The sequence below is a fragment of the Macrosteles quadrilineatus genome, unplaced genomic scaffold (assembly GCF_028750875.1).
Source record: "Macrosteles quadrilineatus isolate MER2022 unplaced genomic scaffold, UCM_ALF_1.0 Scaffold_1__1_contigs__length_201487025, whole genome shotgun sequence".
Classification (NCBI taxonomy): domain Eukaryota; kingdom Metazoa; phylum Arthropoda; class Insecta; order Hemiptera; family Cicadellidae; genus Macrosteles; species Macrosteles quadrilineatus.
The window spans coordinates 46,820,358-46,839,008 of NW_026542594.1; the positions used below are offsets into that span (position 1 = coordinate 46,820,358).

General features: G+C 35.8%; 1 protein-coding gene across 5 annotated transcripts in view; it reads left to right on the plus strand.

Annotated features, from left to right (window-relative positions):
* Positions 1 to 16,151: 16,151 nt before the first annotated feature.
* Positions 16,152 to 18,651, plus strand: part of LOC128982911 (ankyrin repeat domain-containing protein 13D) — a 222,057-nt gene continuing 219,557 nt past the window's right edge. For all 5 annotated transcript variants that reach the window (XM_054401977.1, XM_054401978.1, XM_054401979.1 and 2 more), the window contains exon 1: positions 16,152 to 16,604. In XM_054401977.1, the coding sequence (XP_054257952.1) occupies positions 16,476 to 16,604 (129 nt within the window). In that variant the 5' untranslated portion in view covers positions 16,152 to 16,475. The remainder of the gene's footprint in view (positions 16,605 to 18,651) is intronic.

Genomic DNA, 18,651 nt, shown 5'->3' on the forward strand with positions numbered 1-18,651 from the left:
GGGTAAAAATTTAGAAAACCCCATTTTTTCCCCATCAAACCCCCTCTTAACCCCGTTTCCAGGGTCCGATCATGCTGGTTCGCGGAATCATTAAATTTTATCCCACCTTACACCTTTAAACCAAATTTTATAAATATCGGACAAAAATTACTCAAGTTATCGTCTTCGCGGACATCATGACCTCTGGGGACATCAAAATGAAAAAGTAAATCGCTCCCGTGCCTAGTTCTTACCATGAGACCTACGGCAATAGCTACTTTTCTATAGAAAAATTCGCTCATAGTCACTAAGGTTACTACTGAAACGTTATTAACAAGTTTTTACATGTAGGCCTATTATGTAAGTTACAATTTTACACGAATAAAATATTTATGTTACAATACAAAATAATAAAAGTCAACTATGTTGAAATCGATTTTTTTTACATTTTGTCTTTTTCAATTTAACGCAAATACTAACAAGCATAGCCACAAGTGCAACGGGAATTGAGCTAACTTAAAAATTGAGTATTATTATTACATGCCATAATAATGATGTAAAGAATGTGTCTTGCTAGTAACTTAAAGAAGATCAGGTTTAAATTGGCAAAACTTATATTTTGTTTGCTTAGAGGTAACACTAAAACAAGGTCGTATACCAATTTTCTTTTTATTGGGCAAAGATTGAAATTTTTCAGATAAAAACCACGTTTTCTGCCGCCATTTTGAAAAATATTGACTGATGATGAGTAACATTGTGACGAGATCTACTAAATTTCATGATATTCAAACTAAAAACGCATAGTTTGTAACTTAATTACCATGTTTTAAAATTGAATTATTTTTTTTAATGTAGAGAATTATTATCTCAAATTCTAGAAGTTTCCCAAAGGTACTTTGTAAGTACTCGCTATTTTCTGCATCTAAATACTTCCAAAATTAAATATCAACAATAAAAAAACGTAATAGAACAAAACAAGGTTCAAGGAAAATTCCCTGTTTGGCTGCCGGACTATTCCCAATTTACAAATCAACTAATTAAAAAAATATATATATTTTTTATTGATTGATGATCTATGTAACCTCAAACTTTTTGAAATCCAAATAAATACTAGGTGTACAATGCAGTTGTCTGCTTGCATTATTGAGCGGAGCTAGCATATTAATCCAATACTTTTTTAAAGTCAACGATACATCTGTTTCTCGTAAATGAGATTAAATACTTGCAGTATCCAATGTCAATAATCTATTTATTTGCAGTATTCAAAGTCAATTATAAGTCTGGTTCACGTAAATGAATTGTCTACTTACAGGAACCAAAGTCTACGTTTCATCTGGTTCTCATAATTATATTAAATGTCTACTTGCAGTACCCAATGTCAATGATACATTTGGTTCACATAAATAAAATGCATATTTGCAGCATCCAAAGTCAATGGTACGCCTGGTTCACTGAAGTGGAATGTCTATTTACAGGTTCTAAAGTCAGTGGTACGTCTGTTTCACGTAAACGAATTGTGTACCTGAAATACCTGAAATACCTCCTCTTCATCGTTGACCAACCTGGGCCGGATGGATAGCGTCAAAATAATTAAAAACTACTATTTACAATTTTACAATTTAATAAACATATATTTAAAATATACTGACTGCGCAGCGGCGGTGGATGCTTATGCTAGCGACAGTGTTGTTGAGGTTTCAAAAAATCCTTCAATTGAGTAAAATGGATTTGCTAGGAGAAGTTCCTTTAAGTTCTTGGTGAAAACCTTATCTTCCATGTTTACTAAACATTTTGGCAGGGCATTAAACATCTTAACAGCAACCTGCGGGAAACTATCTCTTGTCATAGCCAGCCTACATCTAGTTGTGTTCAGTTTGTGTGCTCCCCTAATGTTGTGATCATGCTGTTCCCCTCGGTTTTCATGCAGATGCAAGTTGGATTTTATATGAAGCAGGCAACTGAATATATATTGGTTGTATACTGTCAATATGTTAAGTTGCTTAAAGATGGGTTTACATGGCTGCGATCGTTTACTTCCAGTTACAATTCTTATTGCTTGTTTTTGTAGCTTCAGTATACGGATACACCCTGATGAGTGGCCCCAGAGTAAGATTCCATAATTTATATGACTATGGAATAATGAAAAGTATATTGTCATAAGGTACTTCTGCGTGATTTGATGTTTGAGTTTTCTGAGGAGAAAAATTACACGCCTTAGCCTAAGGCACACGGCATCGACGTGGGAGTCCCATTGTAACTTGGGATCCAAGACTCCTAATAGTTAGCCAATAGCCATGGTTAGTTAATAGTTAGCCTAATAGTTTTACTGGCTCATCATGAGATGGAGACGTTTTGCTGAGCGTTAATAGAAGCTTCTGAGTATTGGCTTCATTTAATTTAAGGCCATTGTGCCCAAACCAGCTTCTTGCATTGTTGAACAGTTCATCAGATTTCGCTGCCGCTTCAAGAGGGAGTTGTCCCCTGCCACAGAGAGTTGTGTCATCGGCGTATAGGAGGGTTTCATCATCCCTACCAAGGTCATTCATCAGGATCAAGAACAATGAAGCCCCCAAAATCGATCCCTGCGGGACACCATGGTCCATCTTAGCTGGAGCAGAGAGAGAGCCCCCTGTATGGCCACCATCTGGCTCCTCTCACAAAGATAGGAGTCTAGTGTTTTGAGCACAATATCCCACCTAACCCATATCGAGCCAGCTTCTGAAGAAGAATACTGTGGGAGACAACGTCAAACGCCTTTGACAGATCACATAGGACAATGGACATGGAATGCTTGTACTCAAAGGCATTATGTATTCCTTTCACTAGGGAGATGAGAGCTGTAGCGGTAGATTTTCCTTTACGGAAACCATGTTGTGAATTTGAGAAAAGATGGTTAGTCTCAAAATAATCTACAATTTGGTTTTGCATGATTTTTTCAAGTATTTTTGCCAAACAGGGAATGATGGATATCGGCCTATAGCTCGATGCAGCGTTTACATCTCCTTTCTTGAAAATAGGAACAGTTCTTGAGATTTTTAGACAATCAGGAAAAACACCCGTTGACAGACAGCCATTTATAGCCTTACAGAGGGGTTGAGTAACAGCTTCTATAATATGCTTCAAGATGTGTGGTGTAAGACCATATATGTCTGGACTGTAGGAGTTTGAGAAGTTCTTAGTAATTCTAATGATTTCTGCTGAAGTTGTAGGTCTCCATTTCAAGAAATTTTGTTGTGCCACAGGCACCGCTAGAGCAGCAACGGAACTGTCAGGTTGCATGTCACGAACAATGTCATCTACAGTACTTACAAAGTAGGAATTAAATTCATCAGGGCTTATTTGACTACTAATGGTTGCTCTTGATTTCCTAGATTCGTTTATGACACTCCAAGCTGCCTTACACTTGTTATTGGAGCGCTCAATTTTATGTACAGTATGCAGCTTTTTAGCAGCATCTACTTCAGCCTGATAGTTACGCTTTGCCTTCAAGTATAATGCATATAACCTATCTCTTCGCTCTACTGACGCTTCAGCTTTATACTTGTCAAATATCAGCTGGACAAGCAACCTAAATTTACCAAGCTCAGCTGTATACCAATCATTTGATAGTTTCTTGGTCTTTTTTGGTTTAACAATCACTCTAGGCCTAACTGTCATAGGGAAAAAGGTGTCAAACACTTCTACAAAGTGTACTTGCAGTATCTAAACTTAATAGAACATTTGGTTCACGTAAATTGTTTCTTCCAGTATCATAAATCAATGATACACCTGCTTCACATAAATAAGAAATCTACTTGCAGTATCCAAAGTCAATGGTAGGCTTACTTCGGGTTTACTTAAATGGAATGTATATTTGCAGTATTTAAACTCAATGGCACTTTGGTTCACGTAAATGAATTGTCTACTTGCAGGTCCAATGGCTATTTGGATTTAAGTTAATGGTGCATCAGCCTTATTCCGGCGACACTAATTATTGGTTATTCATTTTGTAATAAATTATGCTCAATGATATCAATCCTATCGTTCTTTTCTTTTTCTCTGTACGGTATTTGTAATGCACTATTTCGATGATTCGTTGACTAACATATGTTGCGACTCTTGTTTCCCTTTTTATCTCGCAAATAATGCTATGGCAACCAATTAACCCATAAGGCCCATGTTAAATTTCCAAAATTTTTAATTCACGTAGGGAAAAGCCCTGTGGTCCGATTTGTACCATTTCAGATTTATACCTTCCCATGGTTGGTTACTACGATTGTGCTAAATTTGGTGCAGATCGCTTCAGCCGAGGAGTATTTGTAAAACAAAAGCAGGAGTGTAGTATAAGAGCTTCGCTTCGCTCCGCTCAATCAATATTTTCCATGAAAGCCAGTACGTTACCGACTGTTTTCATATGAAAACATAAAACATAACATAATAATCACTAAAGATATAAGGTTTTGGTGAAACTTTATTACTAAAATTACTCTTTTTTGGGAGGGGGGGGGGTCCATAACTAGCTTATTAAACATCCTAAGATTTGAGCGTAAATGAAAGCCGTTGGCTTATCGAGCATTTTTATACAAAAAACCAAAACCGTAGCAAAGAACTACAGAATATTTTTAGGAAGAATTATATAAATTATTCTCATTTATTAGAATAGATACCCTCTTTACAATAGAGATAATTACAAAAATTATTTGTTACGCTTTGTTTTGTCGTTATTCTTCATCCAATAAAGATTCCTATAGGTGCATTGGATGCACAATTTCAATATCTACAACTTTTGTAACATGTATCATGGCATTTTTTTAAGAGAATTAGCACAAGGTTGAATAAAGTGGGGATAGAACGTATTTTTTATCTAAATTATTAACTTTAAAAAGAAATACTGGCCTTAAAACACACAATATATAATTAAAATATGATATTTTCCTGCATGGAATTTCACTGTGAGTATTTTAAAAGCGTTCGCACTGCTGTAGATAGCATGGTATTTTCATAACATAGTTTTAAGTAAAAGCTTACACTGTAAATTACGTTTCCCGCCATTTTCCAAGATGGCGGCTATTGCCCAGGGGTACCAAAAAAGTACCCGGTGGTTTTATGGTCTACATACCCTAAATAACTCAAATCAACAATAAAATAAACTTAATAGAACAAAACCAGGCTAGGGACAAAATCCTCATTTGGCTGCCGGACTATTGAAAAACAATACTGACTTGTATAGTGAGCTTCATAGCTTAAAGGTTAAATGCAAAGCCCCCCAATGTAACGACACAAATAAGTGGCTAGATGGCTGTTCTGCAAGCATATTTCACCACCTTCAACAATCACCCTACAACCGTACTGTCCAAATCTTTATTTATTGACCCATCAGTTACTGAATTGTTAAAGGCTGAACAAAATGAAACTGTTAATAGCCAATTACAAAATATAGGTATCTGCTCTTACAAGTAAGCTGTTCTTTAGTCTAAGTAATAGTAAGAATAAAATATGTCCTAGTGGTAGTGTCTCTGAAAACCATGATGAAGGCTCACATTGGAGCCTATTGTTCTGTGACATCTCTAACAAGGTAGCCTACCACCTTGACTCCTTAAATGACCTCAATGTTGAATCGGCTGAAAAATTAGCAAGTAAATTGGGGTTTACCCTCAAAACTGTTGTCTGTTATCAACAAAATAACAACTTTGAATGTGGTTTAAATGTACTTGTTAATGCTAAAGCTAATCCTTCATTACTTTTGTTCTGTAAAAAATCAAAGCTGTGACTTTCAAAACTGGTTTAATCAATGTACTTTAGTGTCAGGCAATGAGATAAATGTATCAGAAAATCAAAACGCACGATCACGTGAAGTTGAACAACGTGAAAATAACAGTTCTGATAAACTCTCCACAGTGAAATTAAGCATGAAAAAGTATGGCAACAAATTGAGGGTAGTAAAATATTAGAGAAATGCACGACCAAAAACTCCAGTCAAACCACCAATTGAGCCAATAGACCTATCCAACAGTTACTCCATCCTTTCTAACCACACTCCTAAAACTTGCCTTCCTGAAAGCCCTTCAAATCGTAACTCCTTCCGTAACCCGTAAAATGTTTTTGTAGGGTAATTCAGAGTTACTTCATAAGATTTTTATAGTGTTGGAATTTTTTCACAGAGTCATTATCGAATTTCATTGTTGAGTATTAAGGTACAATTCTTTAACGAGTGCCACAGTCAGTATTTAATTTGGGGGAATTAAATTAATATTAAAGGAGGGAGCAGGTAGCTGGTTCGGCTAGATACGGAGGTGTTATCGGAGGCTGTGTCAGTTTGCGTATAGATGAACCGCCAAAGTACCAAATTACCCATAAAACAATAAGCAACATTCTAATAAATACTACTACGATTAAGCAATATTGTTTAATCAGTTGGACTGCGAGACTCGACCTTTGTTTTTGTATCGTTGGCCAACGAACTGGATTTGCTTGGTACTGGTCATCTCAACATTAAATTAAATACCACTCCTCCGTTGACACTTTCGAGATCAGTGTGAAACCGCACCGTATCTTCCCTTTTGATAAATCCAATCAACCTTCTCAAACAAAAAACTTCAAATTGATTGTGTCACTCAAAGTCATTTTGTATTAAATAAACCACAACCAGCAACTGTAAATTGAAACCAATTGTAATTTGTTAATTCTGTTTAATAAATCAAATTGTTATTCACTTTCTAGTTCTCTATAACCTTGGTAATTCATTGTTAGCAATATTACCTATTTAACTATTGGAATAAAGGTAATTCAGTAAATCATAGGCCACTACAAAAGATTCACCTTTTAAGTGCAACACTAAATACTAGTGTGGTAGTGAGCAGATTAAATTCAGTGTATAATTAAGATTGGTAAATATTATTTACAAAAGGTATTGCATTCTGGAAGAACTTCAAACAGTACCAAGGACGTCCCATGAGGATCTCTGGGGAGTATTTTTTATTTTACAGGGCCCACTCAAATATTTTTTAACACCAAGCTTCCACTGCCAAAGCTCTGTTTTATATTATTACTTTCCAAGTTCTTCCAACCTAGGGACAACCAAAATTTGTAAAGAATTCATTTGAGAGCATTGCAAGGAGTAAATATATTTAAATACAATTTTTAAATATATAAAAAGTAGAAGTTAGAGAATATCTTTTTATTTTTCTTTACACTTGAAAATATACAGTGATAGCCATGGAAGGGATCTCCCTTTTATTCTGGAGCGAAGGTTGAAAGGTAAATTTAATGTATCCAGTACTGTGAAAGCTAATGCTAAAATGGAACAGGTATTAGACAGCATAGGCTGTGACAGGGATATAGGGAGTGAAAATGTTATGGTTGTTATAGCAGGCACAAACAACTTTGATGTTAACGGGCGCTGTAACAGCTTTTTAACGGAGCTAGATTCCTTCCTAAAAAGTGTGCCTAGTCCAAAAATCCTCCTTGTTGGTCTACCAGCAAGACACGATTCACCTTTTATGAACCCGGTTGTAGATAAAGTCAATTGTGATCTGTTATCCCTATCTAACCGCCATAACAATGTATCCTTTGTCTCATTGCAGTCTATTTCCCGTGACCTATTTACCAAGCATGGGCTACACCTCAATTACAAGGGGAAGGTAGTCTTGGCAGACCTTCTCATTAATTCATTGAACCCTTCATCTAGTACACTTCCATCACACTCCAACCATCACCTCTGCTCTGCCCATTATGTCAGAACATTAGGTAATCCTTTGAATAAAAATCCTGTTCATAACCAGCCTAGTTCCTTTAAACCAGATAAGCCATTCCCAACCCGTGTCTTCGTCAATAATCATTTTTTAGGGAAAGCCCAAAAACATCCCGAAATCCCATGGGCCCACCATCTCAAAAGGGGGTGGGGACTCGGAACACTAGCCTCAAAGTTATGCACCAAAACATAAGAGGCCTGCTTAGCAAACTTAATGAGCTAGAAATATTTATAGACGACGAATCCCCAGACTTATTCTGCTTAACAGAACATAGCTTAAAATCAAATGAAGCTTTGAAATCTCTAATTAATGATTACAGATGTGTGACTTCCTACTGTAGGTCAGGGAAAAAAGGAGGCGGTGCTGGCATATGGGCTAAGCCTGGCTTATGCTGCAAACCTCTTGATTGTAGTGACTCTTGTGAGGAGGGAATTTGTGAAATTGCTGCTGTGTCAATACAAATCGATATTAACATAAAAGTTTTATTAATAGCTGCATACCGACCACCATCAACACTGTATTACGATTTCTTATACAGAATAACAGAATGTCTGAATAAATATGCTAACCGACACAGTACAGTTGTTGTCTTGGGAGACCTCAATATTAATTTGGCTTGTGATACAGTTCCGGCGCAAAAACTCATTACCTACATGGCATCCTTTGACTTGCAAAATATTATAACGTCTTATACTAGAGAAGCACATGGATCTCGCAGTCTCATTGATCATGTGTTTACTGATAATAAGAGATTGGTTGATAGCTCAGTTATCATATCAGGACTCTCTGACCACAGTGCCCAAACTGCACCTTTTCATTTTAATAACATCATTCAAACCCCAAAAGCCCTATATAAATATGAGAGACTTTTTTCAAACTCAAATATAGAATCGTTCTCGTATCATCTATCTAAGGAAACTTGGGATGAAATATATAATGCAGCAGATTTGCAAACAAAGTTTGGAGATTTTTATCAAAAATTACCCACTTGTTCAAAAACTCTTTCCCAATGAAAAAATACCCCCGCCGCAGCAAACCTGCAGACTAAGCGAATTTCCATATACACAGCTGGAATTCCACTAAATTATTCCCTTAAAATTGTCAGATTTATTTCCTATTTAAACATCATTAATATTAATGAGTACTTAGGTTTGCTACTACAGGGAAGAAAATAGGGGGTTTTTATTAAAATATTAATAGCTCAGTATGAAGTAAACAAAATTTCAAAATGTCATTAATATATGTCCATACACAAGCAAGCTACAACACTGTATTTATTCTCCATAAGAATTACATGGTAATTTTAAATTTACATTATTTTGCGATTTTTCCGTAACCGTCTGGCATGCAACAATGCTTCAATATGCTAAATTATTTGTTTTTTTGAGCTCTACAAAATGGTTTAGAAAGAAATTGCAAAATTTTATGTTTTCAGGGTGAAAAATTAGAAAAACCCATTTTTACCCCATAAAATCCCCCATAAACCCCTGTTCCCATAGTCCGATCATGCTGGTTCGCGAACTCGTTCGAATAAATGTAGTGTAGTGTCTACTCTTCCACTCTTCCTTATGGTCTTTACCACCATATTAAAAGACAGTTGTTTTAAATAAATATTCAACATATGTTGGTTTTATTATTATTAATTTTTGATTTGTAAACAGTTTCAGTTTTTACATTGTTTTTTAATACAACTTTTAATTCATACAACTACTGATTTTTATCATTTACTTTATTGGTGACCCCTTAAAAGACAACATGAACATTAATGAAGATTTGGTTACCCAAGTCAACTTGTTCCTCAATTCTGGAAACCTGACCCAAAAATTTGGTTCGTTCAAATTGAAGCTCACTTTTGAAGATCACGAATTGTCTCAGATCAAGCCAAGTTCGACAGGGTGGTAAGTTCTTTTGACGCTAATATTCTATCTCAAGTCTCTGAGATTGTCACAGATCCACCAGCAGAGAACAAATACCCACATAGCAATAAAAACTAAATTGATCTCCTTGTATGATGAAAGTGACACAAAAAAAATACAAACCCTTCTGACAGGTATGGAACTTGGGGACCAAAAACCCTCGCAACTTCTGAGTAGAATGAGGTCACTGGCTCTGAATAAGGTGAGTGACGATTTTTTAAAAGCTCTTTGGTTGAAACAACTACCGATCAATGCTCAAACTACTCTTTCAATTTGTGATGAAAACTTATCTAAACTTTCGGAGATGGCTGACAAAATTATTGACATCACAACTAATCATCTAAATTCCACTACCTCTGTTTCTTCCATAGAAACACAGGATTCACGTATAACTAATCTTCAAAAACAAGTATCAGAATTGTCTAATGAAATTCAATCCATCTACAAAAACAATCTAAGTCAATCCAAATGTGCTTCTCACAACACAGACACAAGGAAATCTTCTCCACAACAGTCTTTGTGTTACTATCACTTTAATTTTGGTGGACATGCTCGCAAATGCACACCTCCCTGTTTGTCATCTCAGTTACCTTTGGAACAGGAAAACTCCAGCCTTCCTTAGGTTCTTCGGCGACACGACCGAAGGGGGCAGAAGTGAGTCGCCTATTTGTTCATGACAGACAATCATTGTCCAAATTTCTCGTGGACACTGGAGCTGATGATTGATTTAGGACTAAACAAGCTTTTCAAATGGAATTTTATAGTAGCCGATGTTAACAAACCTATATTGGGTATGGATTTTTTATCACATTTTAATCTTATTATCGATGCAAAAAAAAACAGGCTCATTGATGGTGCACTTCGAAACATTCCCCAGAAAATGTCTTCAAACCGTAACCCTTCAGTCTTCTCTTTGAATACAAGTAATCCATTCAATTCCTTATTGGCACAATTTCCTAATTTATTAAGACCTAGTCCTATAAACAAAAAGATTGTTGAACATAAAGTCGAACATTTTATTGAAACTACAGGTCCTCCAGTCACAGCCCGACCCCGTCGCTTACCTCCAGATAAACTCCAAGCTGCAAAACATAAATTCCAGTTCATGTTGCAAGAAGGACTATGTCGACCTTCTAGCAGTTGCTGGGCAAGTCCTCTTCATCTCGTTCAAAAGAAAAATGGAGACTATGGAGACCATGTGGCGATTACAGAAAATTAAATCAAGCTACAATTCCTGATAAGTATCCTTTGCCATTTCTAACAGATTGCACACATTTTTTACATGGCACAAACATATTTTCCAGAATTGATTTAGTCCGAGCATACCAACAGATACCTGTCCGTCAAGAAGACATTGAAAAAACAGCTATCACCACTCCATTTGGATTATTTGAGTTCCCATATATGACATTTGGCTTACGAAACGAAATGCCGCTCAAACATTCCAAAGGTTCATGAATCAGGTACTATTAGGTTTAGATTTTGTATTTTGTTATCTTGATGACGTTTTAATTGCATCAAAGGATGAATCAGAGCACAAAATTCACCTTATGACACTTTTCAAAAGACTCGATCACTATGGTCTATGCATCAATGTTGAAAAATGTATTTTTGGCGTCAAGTCTTTGGAATTTCTAGGCCATGAAGTCAGTGTCAGCGGTCTAAAACCACTCCAAGCAAAGGTTGAGTCAATAGTAGATTTTCCTGTCCCTACTTCAGCATCTGCATTAAGGAGATTTTTAGGCATGGTCAACTTTTAAAACCGTTTCATTCCTCACTGTGCCCAACTCCAAAACCATTGAATCAGATATTAAATGGTCACAAGAAGAACAGTTCTAAACCTTTAGCTTGGTGTGAGGAGGCTTCAAAAAGTTTTGATAATTTAAAAAACGCCTTATGCAAAGCAACAATGTTGGCTCATCCTGATCCAAATGCCAATTTGACATCAACAATGGATGCCTCTGATACTTCAATCGGCGCAGTCCTTCATCAAGAGAGGCCATCAGAAGTTGCGAGGGTTTTTGGTCCCCAAGTTCCATACCTGTCAGAAGGGTTTGTATTTTTTTTGTGTCACTTTCATCACTACATTTATTCGAACGAGTTCGCGAACCAGCATGATCGGACTATGGGAACAGGGGTTTATGGGGGATTTTATGGGGTAAAAATGGGTTTTTCTAATTTTTCACCCTGAAAACATAAAATTTTGCAATTTCTTTCTAAACCATTTTGTAGAGCTCAAAAAAAACAAATAATTTAGCATATTGAAGCATTGTTGCATGCCAGACGGTTACGGAAAAATCGCAAAATAATGTAAATTTAAAATTACCATGTAATTCTTATGGAGAATAAATACAGTGTTGTAGCTTGCTTGTGTATGGACATATATTAATGACATTTTGAATTTTTGTTTACTTCATACTGAGCTATTAATATTTTAATAAAAACCCCCTATTTTCTTCCCTGTAGTAGCAAACCTAAGTACTCATTAATATTAATGATGTTTAAATAGGAAATAAATCTGACAATTTTAAGGGAATAATTTAGTGGAATTCCAGCTGTGTATATGGAAATTCGCTTAGTCTGCAGGTTTGCTGCGGCGGGGGTATTTTTTCATTGGGAAAGAGTTTTTGAACAAGTGGGTAATTTTTGATAAAAATCTCCAAACTTTGTTTGCAAATCTGCTGCATTATATATTTCATCCCAAGTTTCCTTAGATAGATGATACGAGAACGATTCTATATTTGAGTTTGAAAAAAGTCTCTCATATTTATATAGGGCTTTTGGGGTTTGAATGATGTTATTAAAATGAAAAGGTGCAGTTTGGGCACTGTGGTCAGAGAGTCCTGATATGATAACTGAGCTATCAACCAATCTCTTATTATCAGTAAACACATGATCAATGAGACTGCGAGATCCATGTGCTTCTCTAGTATAAGACGTTATAATATTTTGCAAGTCAAAGGATGCCATTTAGGTAATGAGTTTTTGCGCCGTAACTGTATCACAAGCCAAATTAATATTGAGGTCTCCCAAGACAACAACTGTACTGTGTCGGTTAGCATATTTATTCAGACATTCTGTTATTCTGTATAAGAAATCTTAATCGAGTTTTTCCAACTTTGACCCTAAAAGCATAAATTTTTGCAATTTCTTTTGAAAGCAATTTGTATAGCTTAAAGACAAATAATTTAGTAAGTCGAAGTGTTATTATGCGCCATAATAGTTACAGAAAAAATGCCAACAAATTTTAATTTTATAATTTCCATGTTATTTGTATGGAGAATAAGTAAATTGTTGTAATTTCCTGTAAAAGGAGTGTATTTTGATTAAATTTGGAAATGCATTTATTTTACACTTAACTATTGACATTTCACAAAAACACTTACTACCCTGCCTCTTGCAGCAAACCTATGTGTACTCATTAAACTAATGCTATTTAAATAGGGAATAATGTATTATTATTGTTGGACTTGACACTATAAGTGACCACCGCGCGGAGTTGGGCTGAACCCTTCGGGGGCCATAAAACTTTTCCTCGGATTAAATTTGACCACTGCGCGGAGTTGGGCAATCCCCATTACGAAGCTATAGCAATATATGTATGGACCGGACAATGGGAACGGGGGTTTATGGGGTAAAAATGGGGTTTTCCCATTTTTGACCCTAAAAACATAACATTTCGGAATATATTTCACAACCATTTTGTAGAAATACAAAAAGAAATAATTTAGTATATTGAAGCATTGTTGTATGCCTAATGGTTACGGGGAAAAAATGCAAATTTAAAATTCCCATGTTATTCTTATGGAGAAGATGAAAACTGTTTTAGTTTTCTTATTTATGGATATAATACTGTATGTTGATAAAATTTGGAAATTTTATTTATTTCATCCTATACTATTGACGTACAGTCAAAAACACTGTTTACCTTCCCCGTAGCAGCAAACCTAAGCACTCGCTTATTTATGGAAATATTTTAGTAAAATGTAATCAGACACAAGTTGAAATTCGCTTCGTCTGCAGCCTCTGCAGGTTTGCTGCGGCGGGGGTATTTTATATTATCAGCAAGTTTGGTTGGTTGTGTTAGGTGATGACCGTTTAATTTTATTATTAAAAATTGTAAAATTAGTCCTATAATAAAAATAATATAATTTTTCTTAAGTCGACGTGAGGGGCTCTCGCGGCTCGCACAACGCCTGACTCCTTCGCAGAAGAGGTTTACATCGGCTTCTGACCAGGCGCCTTAGACACGCTAGTCTCGGCACGCAGTGTCACATTTGATGTTGACCCTACTCGGACAGTTGATATTTCAATATTTTTTTTAAATATTTTAAAAACTCTGACAAATGAAAACTCGGACAGTTGATTTAACCAAATATTATTATTATTTAAACCATACTCGGACAGTTAAAAACTCGGACACTTGATATTTCGATATTTTTTTTAATAATTTAATAAACTCGGACAGTTGATTTATCTAATTAGTATTAGTTATTTATCAAAACACGGAAAAATCAAAACTCGTACAACTGATTTTTCAAATATTTTGTAATTTTTAACAAACTCGGACAGTTGAAAACTCGGAAAAATGATGTGATACCGACATGATATACATGTTAAAACATTATTATGCACCGTATTTGAATTGAGTTGTTTTTCCAATATCACGGTAAAACACGTTTGTGGCGTCCGCAGGCGTACCAACCGGTAGTGATCTATTACAATTCGAAAAAGCACCGACAGGCGTTTGACAAGGTGTGGCATGTCGGACTTCTGTTTAAACTCAAAACCTCTCTCCCTCACTCTTTGTATAACCTTCTGAAATCATATCTGACCAATCGATATTTTCAAATAAAATTCGATAATTCGTTATCTGATCTGAAGCCGATACAGTCTGGAGTACCTCAGGGGAGTGTTCTTGGTCCCTTGCTATATTTGATATATACAGCAGACATCCCTATGGTCCCCAACGTCACGGTTGCTACGTTTGCTGATGACACCGCACTGTTGTCGACTCATGTGGACCCTCAAGTCGCTTACATAAATCTACAAGCTGCCTTGACTGAGCTCCAATATTGGCTTAAAAAGTGGAGGATCAAAGTCAACGAAAACAAGTCCAAACATATTGTTTTTACTCTGAGAACAGGGTACAATCCGATCCAGTAACCATTAATAATGTAGCCTTACTTAACGGAGGCAGACAGTGTAAAATATTTAGGTCTAACTCTTGACAAAAAATTAATTTGGACATCTCATATCTGGTACAAGAGACAGCAAATGGAATTAAAACTTCGTAAACTCAATTGGCTACTAGGTACGAATTCAAAATTATCATTGGCTAACAAAATTTTACTGTATAAAGTTATGATCAAACCATTGGACATACGGAATTCAACTTTGGGGGACCTCGAGCAAATCCAACATTGAAATTCTTGAACGATTTCAGGCTAAGGCACTGAGAAGAATTATTGGCGCACCCTGGTTCGTATCCAACACTACAATTAGGAATGACTTCAAAATTAAATCAGTAAAAGAAGAAATTACAGATCTTAGCAAAAATTATCAAGAAAAAATTAGAATATCATCCGAACAGTCTTGCTGTTAATCTGTTGGACAATAGTCAGTGCATTACCAGATTAAAAAGTGTTGTGCATGTGCTGGACCTAAAGCTACAGATTTCTGTAAATATTTAAATGACTGATCCAATTTTTGGCAAGACTTGATGAACAAGTGCTTGCTTCCTGACGATATATGTTTTACTTATTGTTCTCATATTTGAAAAGATTGTAAAATAAATTCTGATAAAAAAAAAGAAAAAGCACCGAAGAAAAGAGCCACTAACTTCACGACCACTGAGCTATAATTCTAACTGGAGGTAGCACTGAATGTCAAAGATGCGTGTCGCCAGCCGCCATGTTTGCGTGAGGTGTGAGTTATAAGAAGCCATATTATTGCTATGGCTATTATTATACTTGGCTTAAAATACCTACTTTGTATGGTCGCCATTTCAAAGAAAATTATTAAAGTATTAAAAGTATTCAAGTATGACAAAAATACTCACTGCTATACCAACCTAGTTATAAGAAGCCATGTTATTGCTATGGTAAGAAAACTTACTGCTATACCAACCTAACAAAATCAGCGACTCGCTTTTGACAGACTTCTGCCATGGCAGTGCTACCTCCAGTTATAATTTTAGCTCAGTGTTCACGACGGTATAATTCAGATTGCCAACCTTATCAAAACCAACACATTTAGGAAAACATAGTAGGTAGATTACTTGTGTTAGTATATATTATGTTCAACTTGAACATTTATTTAATTTTTTAAATAACAAGCTCGAACAGTTTAATGTATCATGGTTGTGAAGCGATGGTTTGTTCATGTAAAACTAATAATTTACTTATTTTAAGTGAAGATTATTGAACTTATTACTTCGGTTTTGCTATGTTGGCTTTCTGGAAACCCTCTTTTTCCGATTGTTCTTGCTCTAGCAGACTAATAATAATGTACTACTCTAGCAGAAGTGAAAAGCAGAGAAAGCAGAGGATAACTAACTGATGACAGGATGATTATGACGGCCGTATGATTATGATACGAGTGATGTTTTGTACTTTGAGATGGGCGTAGTTAAGTTAAATATAAAATTATTTCAGTGGGTTATGGGAAATTTTTGTACTAAGAAAGAACATTGTTAACAGAAAAACTCATTTTAATGTGTTGCTGTATGCTTAATTGGAATCTTATTAAATCTTACATATTTTCATAATAATAAAACAGGAATGGTGATACATTTTCGGTAACCTAAGTACAGTAATCATTGTCACCACGAAGTTTATATTATTTGATTATGGCTCAGGCATCTGCACCTATTCTGTTGACTATAGAGGAAATTAAACAGCAATATCCCCTCCACTTCTGTGTTTGGAACAACGACTTAGAAGGTTTAAAGGAAAAATTGGATGGCCAAATCGAACAGGTAGGCATAGGCCTAGGTTTATACAAATCTTAGCCTGTAAGGCCCTCCATTTTTATCTAAGTTTTATCCCTTTGCGAAAAGTGATAGCTTGAGAATATTCCGCTCTAAAACAATTTAAAAGGTGTTTAAATAAATCTAAAGGGAAGTTAACAATTTAGCCTAGTTAAGTAATTTGCTCAAAGGATTAACTTAACGTCTGTAGAAGTCTTCTATCATATTAAGCCAATTTAATTCATCATCAGGCACAGTGATTTTTAAAAACCGTAAAACCTATGCAGATGATGATTCTGCGATTAGACGAATAAGCCTTGAAAAAAGACTTTATTTAATATTGGATGTTGCAATAATTATCATAATTACAGAATAAAGAATTAAGTTAAGCTGCAAGTTAAGTAATTTTAACAGATTTGTAGTAGGCCTACCGATATTAAAAAGCATTAACTTAGGCCTAGGTTTTAACCGATTTAAACTTATTAATTAGGCCTACAGTAAGTTTTGTTGTTTAGACTGACTAATAGGCCTACCTTTAAAGCCATCAATACTTTAAAATACCACCGCCGCAGCAAATCTGCAGACTTTGGCCAGGGCCACTCTTGTATAGTTTAACCAGTGAGTTTGGTTTCTCCGTTTTCACGTGTGACGCACGTGGAACAGTTTGACCGTGGCCACACTCGTCTTACGAGATAGGTTTTTCGGGCTAACCAGCAAGACTGATAGAGCATGCCACACTGGCAATAAAAATCGCCCTTGTCCGTGATCCGCACTCCCCCCCTCCATGTTCACTGTACAGTAAATCAGTCAGGTTAAAACTAGAAATGTCCGTGGAAAAAATTCAGCGAGATAACATGAGTGTGTTCACTCCCATATAAGCCACAATGCCGCGCGACTAGTTTTACGTGCAACGCCTGTGGAATGTTAGTAGAGAACGTTACCAGCGAAACTGACAAACGCGTTCACAGACGTTTTTAATCTAGTGTGGCCTGCCCCATAAACTGTAATGTATCTCTCAAACCCACGGATAACGCCCGTGGAAAAAAATTAGCGAGATAAGATAAGTGTGGCCCCGGCCTTAGCGAATTTCCATTTGCCTGACTGGATTTACAATAAAGTATCTTCTTAAAAATATCACGTTGATTCCCTATTTCAAACCAAGGTAGGTAGGCCTACTCATTAAACCTAATGTTATTTAAATAGATTTAATTGAACATCAATTCAGACAAAGGAAATACGCTTAGTCAGCAGGTTTCGCATGTTAACCTTATGAGTACTCATATTTAAATGTAATTTAAGAATCTTAACAGCTGGTTCAACTAATCAATTTGATAATGTGATATTCAATAGTATTAAAAAGTTAATAGGTTCACCAACAGGGTGCAGCACTATTTTTTTATTAAATTTATGACAACAGCTAATTTGCAACCAAAAGGTGAGTGAGCGTAGCGAACAAACTTCAACCTGGAGGCGAGTTAGTGTAGCGAACGAACTAAGCTGTAGGCAAGTGAGCGCAGCAAAAGAGCTCCAACATAAAGGTGAGTGAGCGTAGTGAACAAACTTCAACCAGGACGGGATTGAGACATGTGAACGAGCTCATCTTGAAAATAAACGAGCTTTTGACATAAAACCACATTAGGACAGGACGACGTCTGTCAGGTCAGCTAGTATAGTATATACAGGGTGTCCATAAAAAACATTTCAGGACTTTGGGAAATGGATCCCCATACTAGAAGGAAGAAAAAAGTTTATGGGAAGGTATGTCCGAAATTTTGTTTTTTATACAAAAATATTTTTATCTGTGAAGTTTTTTATTCGATGATTATGAAACTTGGTAAACATGTTACCATACACAAGACCTATTATAGAAAAAATAATAAAGTTGTTCCGATTGTAAATTTCAAAATGGGGGCCGTTTGAATTTTTCTAACTTTATTAACTCGAAAACGGCTAATTCTATGAAAAAATGTCAAGAATACTTTTTTTTAGCATTTTTAATTGCCTATCAAACAATACCAAGATCAAAAAGATCGGACAAAAGATAACTGAAATATTA